Source organism: Drosophila obscura, unplaced genomic scaffold (assembly GCF_018151105.1).
Source record: "Drosophila obscura isolate BZ-5 IFL unplaced genomic scaffold, ASM1815110v1 contig_14, whole genome shotgun sequence".
In the NCBI taxonomy this organism is placed as follows: Eukaryota; Metazoa; Arthropoda; class Insecta; order Diptera; family Drosophilidae; genus Drosophila; species Drosophila obscura.
This window is the reverse complement of record NW_024542724.1, coordinates 1,363,192-1,369,700: the sequence shown is the minus strand read 5'-3', so window position 1 is coordinate 1,369,700 and position 6,509 is coordinate 1,363,192. Positions and strand designations below refer to the sequence as shown.

The 6,509-nt window shown below is 43.1% G+C and overlaps 1 protein-coding gene across 1 annotated transcript; it reads right to left on the bottom strand.

Moving 5' to 3' along the window:
* Positions 1–210: 210 nt before the first annotated feature.
* On the bottom strand, positions 211–1,781 carry LOC111075184 (beta-1,4-glucuronyltransferase 1). The gene has a single exon (XM_022368306.2). It carries the CDS (start codon positions 1,747–1,749, stop codon positions 535–537), a length of 1,215 nt encoding a protein of 404 aa, XP_022223998.2. The 5' UTR covers positions 1,750–1,781; the 3' UTR covers positions 211–534.
* Between the last annotated feature and the right edge of the window lie 4,728 nt (positions 1,782–6,509).

Below are 6,509 nucleotides of genomic sequence, written 5' to 3'. Positions count from 1 at the left end.
ACATCTTAAGAAAATTGTAATTTTGATGTCAAACAGCGATTAAAAGCAACGAGATTACCTGATGCATATTGCATGAATGCATTTATTGTGTTTGCCCAACGCCTTCTGTCTACGCTCCGCTCCGCTCCATCCCCATTCCCCCATCCTCATGCAAAGAGGGGAATCGCATCACACCAAATGCAGACATCGTTGAGCTCATTTGCACTTTGACGCGTTCTCATCGCCCGGGTATCCTCTGGCATGATGGCATGACACGACATGCCCTGGTGTGGCACAGGACGAAACTGCAGCGTCAGCCAGGTGCTGCGAGTGCAGCTGCCAGGCGCCACTGACGCCAATGACGATGTTAACGAGTCCACAAAACATCACTCGCCAAACCATCCACGAACTATTAACAAACACTCCCCATTGTGGGGCAGACAGCCCCAACCCAATCGATGCAAATAGGCAAAAGGCAGAGCTACTATATTGCGCAGTTTTGAAGTTAAATAGTGCACGAAAGATCTGATCTAGCTAGAGATTGCTCTTCGATTCCTATGGCAAGCAGCCCGTACGACTGCCGTAAATGATGCGCATCTCTCGAAAGAATCTCATGCGGATAACCGACTCTGTTCTGAGAGCCAGCTCGTGACGTTCGGGACTATCCAAGCTGAGCTTAATGCCAGGCTTGTGCACCAGAAAGGAGTTGTCCAATATGTGAAACTCATAGCCCAGAGCACACATGGCATAGGCTTGGGTCATCTTATCGCTCATGCGCTCCCAGCTCAGGCGCTCATCGTACGGCGGATCGTTGGTGGTGCCAATGAAAATGGGCTCCCAGCGGTTCTCCCTGCCAATCCGCACGCCCTTGTGAAAGACATTCAGTTCATCCGAGACGCTGGCATTGATCCACTCCTCCAGCTTGGGTCCCTTGTGGCAGTGGGGGCAGATGTTCATGTGGAAGGGCACCGCCTGAGAGCTCCACAACATGCTCTGCAGCTCCAGCTTGTTGCTGGGTACCGTCGCATCGGACTCCACCTCAAAGATGCGCAGCACATAGACCACAGGTACCAGTGACTTTACCGTGGATCTGTACGTGGGTCGTCCGAGCATATTAAAGAACCTGGGCACCAGGTCCGGCGTGGGATACAGCTCGATGTCCGAGGCCAGAACGAAGTAGGTGAGCGATGCCTCCCGGGCCACATTCCGGCCAGTGTTGACGGGATAGTCGAGGTCTTTCTGCGAGCGATAGGTCTTGTTCCAGGCCATCACCTGGTAAGGTGGCGGCCTAGTGCAGTCCAACTTCCGTGCGAGGTACGTCTCTGCCTTGAGCATTACCTTGGGCGTGTGTGCGACTTCGAAGTAGATGTGAAAACTGGTCAGACCTCGCACCAAGTCCCGACCACCATCACACTGTAGTAGCCACAGGATGCTCTCGATGGTGGGCTCCCAGTCCGTTCCGGGTGCGTACATAGCCAGACTCAAAGGCGATCGCCAACGCTCCAGCAGCGGCACCAAATTATCCAAATACCTATAGTCCGCATGGGTTGTATAGGTAACGTTCGATGAGCAGCGCATGCGGCCATGATCCGCCTGAATAAAGTTCTCCAACACCCAGAAATTTCGACGCAATCTGTTTTCGGATTTATACTCCCGATCTTTACAATTTAGAAGCTTGCCGAGGATCACCTGATCCCGATCATTCAGATTGGCATTGGAGGTAAAAATCTGATCAAGAAATAGGCAAACAAATGCTAAAATTATGTACATATTTAATAATATCTGAGTTAAGAATCAGTTCAGTTTACTTTTCTACGATTTCTTTGCAATAGTAAATTACTTTTGGATCTTCTCGTTATATCAACAAAAACAAAAAAATTTTAAATTGCCATTTTCATTTGATAATTGCCAAATTATTATCTTCAGTACTTCATGGCTGTCTGACTGTATATATGTGTGTATATGAATTCATATATTACTCACACTGCCTGCTTTGCCCTAAGGTCACCAACCTTACAGTTAGTTACATTAAAGTCCATTGAAATACGACCATAGGCAAAACATCCTACAAAATCGTTGGTATTGCTATTTGTTATTCTTATTCTTTTCATTCCTGCAGTGTTGCTTTTCAGTTCGTGTACCCAAAAAATCCAGAAAGATCAGGTTCTACTAAGAACGTTCCCAAAAAAAACCAAGATGAAAGCATTTTTAGCTAAAATACTCCACTAAAGCTTTTCTCCCTCTTTTTTGTTTGCTGTTCATTTTGCTATATTTTTGTCCTGTGTTGCTGTTTTTTAGTGTAAAGCTCCACCACAATGTTTGGCTCAGAAGCGGAGTGGGTAGCGAAAATCTGTTAAAATTTCAGCAGTCGAAAAGCGATGGCAACCGCGATGGCAATAGGCTCTTAAAAAAGGCTAATGGAACATATGGCAGCCAGAGCAGGGCCAAGCGAGTCTTAGCCCTCACAACCCCACCACGCACACCCACAGCAACTCACTCCTCACCTCATTCCAAGGGAGCCTGCAACGGCCCCACCTTTTGGTTCTCTTGTGCACTTAAAAAAGCCTTTCGTCTATGATTGACCTGATGATTTTTTCATATGATTTTATTTATTGATTCGAATATTTTTTGATCGTTTTTAGCTACATTTGTTTCTCTGGTTACAAATTTCTCTTGCAAAAGGAACTACACATAATTTACAATTAATAAAATCTTTAAATAGCATCTATGGAGATATGGAAAATTCGCTCGAGAGCCGTGTGGATCGTCAGAGCGGTTACAGTGCGGTGCACACAGGCGACTGTTAACGGAGAGCTGGAACGGGCTGTTAAAGTAGGATGTTAACAGAGCTATGGCTCTGTACAGTAATTTTCTTTACCTTTTTGTTGTTTACCTTAATTGTAATCAGTGCCATAATTGCAGGCTTTTGTGTATAGTTCGGATAATCTCCAATCAAATTGAAACCACTGAGCCCAATCGTTTCTCTCAGTGCACCCTCTCCACGTACAATTTCCGGCTAAACACATTTTGTGGTCGGGCGAAAATGCATTTATATTTGATCAGCAGCAACGGCCCAGAGTGAGAGAGAGAGAGAGAGAGAGAGAAGGGGAAGAGGATGGAGGATGGGGAATGGGAATGGAGTTACCATCGGCGACGCTTTGGAAAGCTTAAGCCATTTCATTTTTGGTTCGTTGGCGCTTGTGCTCGTAGCATTTGCTATTTTGCACTATTTTTATGAGTCACTGCGGGGGCAGGCATCAGCATCAGAAGGAGCTGCAGGATAAGCAGCTGAGAGAGTGGGGTGTGGCTGTGGGTGTGGGTGTGGGGTTCGATGTATAGATGGCAGCTGGAACTTGGAGCAGCCGTTCGACCAGCCACGGGGCACTCATATTTCTTAGAACTCCTACAAACACTCACAAAAACTAATAGAGAAAGCATCGAAGCCAAACGAAATAAACATTCGACAAGCGAAGAAAAAATACAAAAAAAACAAAGTATACCATCAATAAGTACTTATACTTATAAGGAAAAATATGGAAGAATGCCTTACCATGGGATTGTAATTACTATGGAAACAGAGTCCTTTAAGGGTAAGTGTATTAAAGACTTGTGGCAAGAAATGGGGCTGTAAGGTCAGCAATTGGTCACTGGCGATGATTGCAGTCGGTGAAGGATTTAATAGCCGTAATAAGTAGTAGGGTTAAGTATGTAGGACTTCAGCCAGTTTGGAATATTCTTTGACAGTTATTATCCAAGATGTTTTTTAAGTATTTCTATATATGTATTAATAGATGTGCTGCTGTGCATTTCCTGTATAGAAGATAACTATCATCCATTATTTAACCCATATTTTTCCTCCTTTAATTTTCCATTTATTGCCCAGAGACCCAGGGATCCCCACCTCAATATTGATGCAAATGCTGTTAGTGCCCATAGATTATCTAGTCAAATGAGAAGAAGCTACAAGACTATCCTGCTTTGTCATGAGCTCAATGCTAACTCAATTCCGGATGGAGAGCGGAAGATGAGGCAAAGTTGCAAGTTCATTTGTAATTTATTAAACGCAGCTATAAACAAATCGAAAGCGAAATGCTCGCCCTTGGTCCTGGGCCCCCAATGACCGCATTTATGTCGATTTAAGCCCTATTGGCTGGACCGATAGCCAGGGCAGGAGAGAGTCACTAAGTCAGTCGGCTGAGCTTATGTCCTCCTCTCCTTTTGTCCGTCCGGCAATGGAATTGTGGCACGGCGTATTTTGTGGACTGCAGACACGCACCGGCCTATGGAACATGCATGGGTCCCCGGCCCCTGATGGAAAGGGGCGCAGATTGCACATAAATAGCTGCCAGAAGTCAGCCGGGTTCACTGAGCGAAAATTCATTCTGAAAAGGAGGAAAATATATAATTATTTCAGTGCATTAATAAATTAACCATGTCCTCACGGATAAAAATGTAGAAAGTCTGAAAAAATAGGAAATTGTTAGATCCAACTGTATCGCGATTTTTATTATTGTTGGAGCTATGAATATAATCAGGTTAAAGTCGTGAGCTATATTTAAGAAGCATAATTTTTCCGATCTTTTTACGAATAGTTTTCGAACAGAAAAAGCTTTTAAAAGCACCTACATTTGTACCCACAAATACATTTATCATACGACAGCGCCAACCGAGTTCCGGGTTATATTAGGTTTTCCCAGTGCATCACTGAGCACTAAGCTAATTTACTTTCATATGAACCGAACCGAACCGCACAGACCCGAACCGAACTAGAGCTGACCGGGCCTGGACGGGTCGGGTGGTGGTAGGTATGGGTTTTTGGGATGGTATCGGGGCGGAGTAGGTCCAAAACCGAATGCAATGAGCATCTACATAACGCCCAGGAGTGATTTTCTGTGTCATTTGGTTGTAATCGTGTCTGTTGTTTGTTACTTATTAGTATGTGTGTGTGTGTGTGTGTGTCTCTGTGTGTGAGTGTGAGTGTGCGGTCCGTGTGTGGCATATTGCATGTTCTATGCCATATTGCGGCATTTGCATGGATGAGTGTATCTATGAGGTCCCTGTATCCCTATATCCCTGTGTGTGCATGCGTGTGCGTTTGCAGTTTGACTTGTCTTAATGGTCATGTTAAACAAATGTTTATCAGGCCATGCAGCTGCTGTTGCTGCTGTTGCTGTTGCTGCCTTTACTGCTGTTGTTGGTGGTACTTCCATCTTTCATCCTTCCCCATGGCCTAAGCTCCGCCTCGAAGCTCGTAAACCCCACCTTCAGTCAAGGCCATTAGTCAATTTGGTAGTGGTTGTTGTTCTTCCTGTTGCAGAGCATTAGCTGTTGCAGCAACAGCAGCCGCACATGAAATATGCACAAGAAATGGCTTCTAAGAAATGGCTAAGGTTAAGGTTAAAGTTAAGTGTTTTGTCATATGTATGTGCAGGAGGCCAAATGGCAAGCTGACAAATTTCATATTCAAACATCTAATAGATTGTACACACAAATGCACAACTGATATACATATACATCTGCTCGTACTTGGATGAATTCAATCGCCAACATGGATGAACATGTGTTTGTCCACATGCCAAAGATCTGGCAAAACACGATGCACTTACAAGCGGGTTCCAGTAATTCAATTACGAAGCTCCTTATGCTTACTCTAGGAATTATAACTCAAGCTTATTCCATAGTATTTTATTTAACAGCAACAAACAAATATACTTACTTAAAATTTATGTATGTATGCAGTTGAAAGGGTTCCCACTTACGTTAAGAAAAAAAACCTTTAAACTTGTTGAGTTTTTGTTTAAAAGCTTTTGAACTTTTGACACAGGTCTTCTGACAGTTGAAAACTCTAGCAAAACGGTGCATCTGCCAGTGCTGCACATTCGACCCAATTAAATGTATGCTTATCATAAATCTCTCTGCACCTGCCCCGAGCAGAATTGTTCATTTAACTTCGAGCGAACAGTGCAAGTTGTGCATTGCCCTCAAGCAGACTGGCAATTAACATTTCATATCAGTTCGAATGCATTTTTTGATACATATAGAGTTATTCACGCTCTGGCAGTTTTTGCAATTTGTGGAAAGAAACGCATCATAACAGCCCGAAGGGTGTTGGAAAGCCGCTGCAAGGCCAAATAAAATATTTTCATTTGAAAGAGAATTATATTTTCTTAAATACTAAATTGGTAATTGTCCCCCGGGTATATTAATAAAAATTATTTGATATTTAAAATATTTATCAGCTGTCGAGAGCAGAAGAGTGCACTAAAAGTACTCATATTACTCGTATATAATATAAAAAAAATTTAAAATAGTAAACAAAGCTTGAACATAATACCCAATTAAATCGTTTCTTATTAAGCAATGATAATGATTTCGATATAATTATTTGGTTATATATGCTTTCATTTCAAAGTTCTGGTCCTTTCCTTTTACTGTCTGCAAGGCGGACAAGACGCAAGTCTGCAAGCAGACTCTAGAAATTACAGTCCTAAAATCATCAAGAATAATCCTTTTACGTAAGTATTACGAAA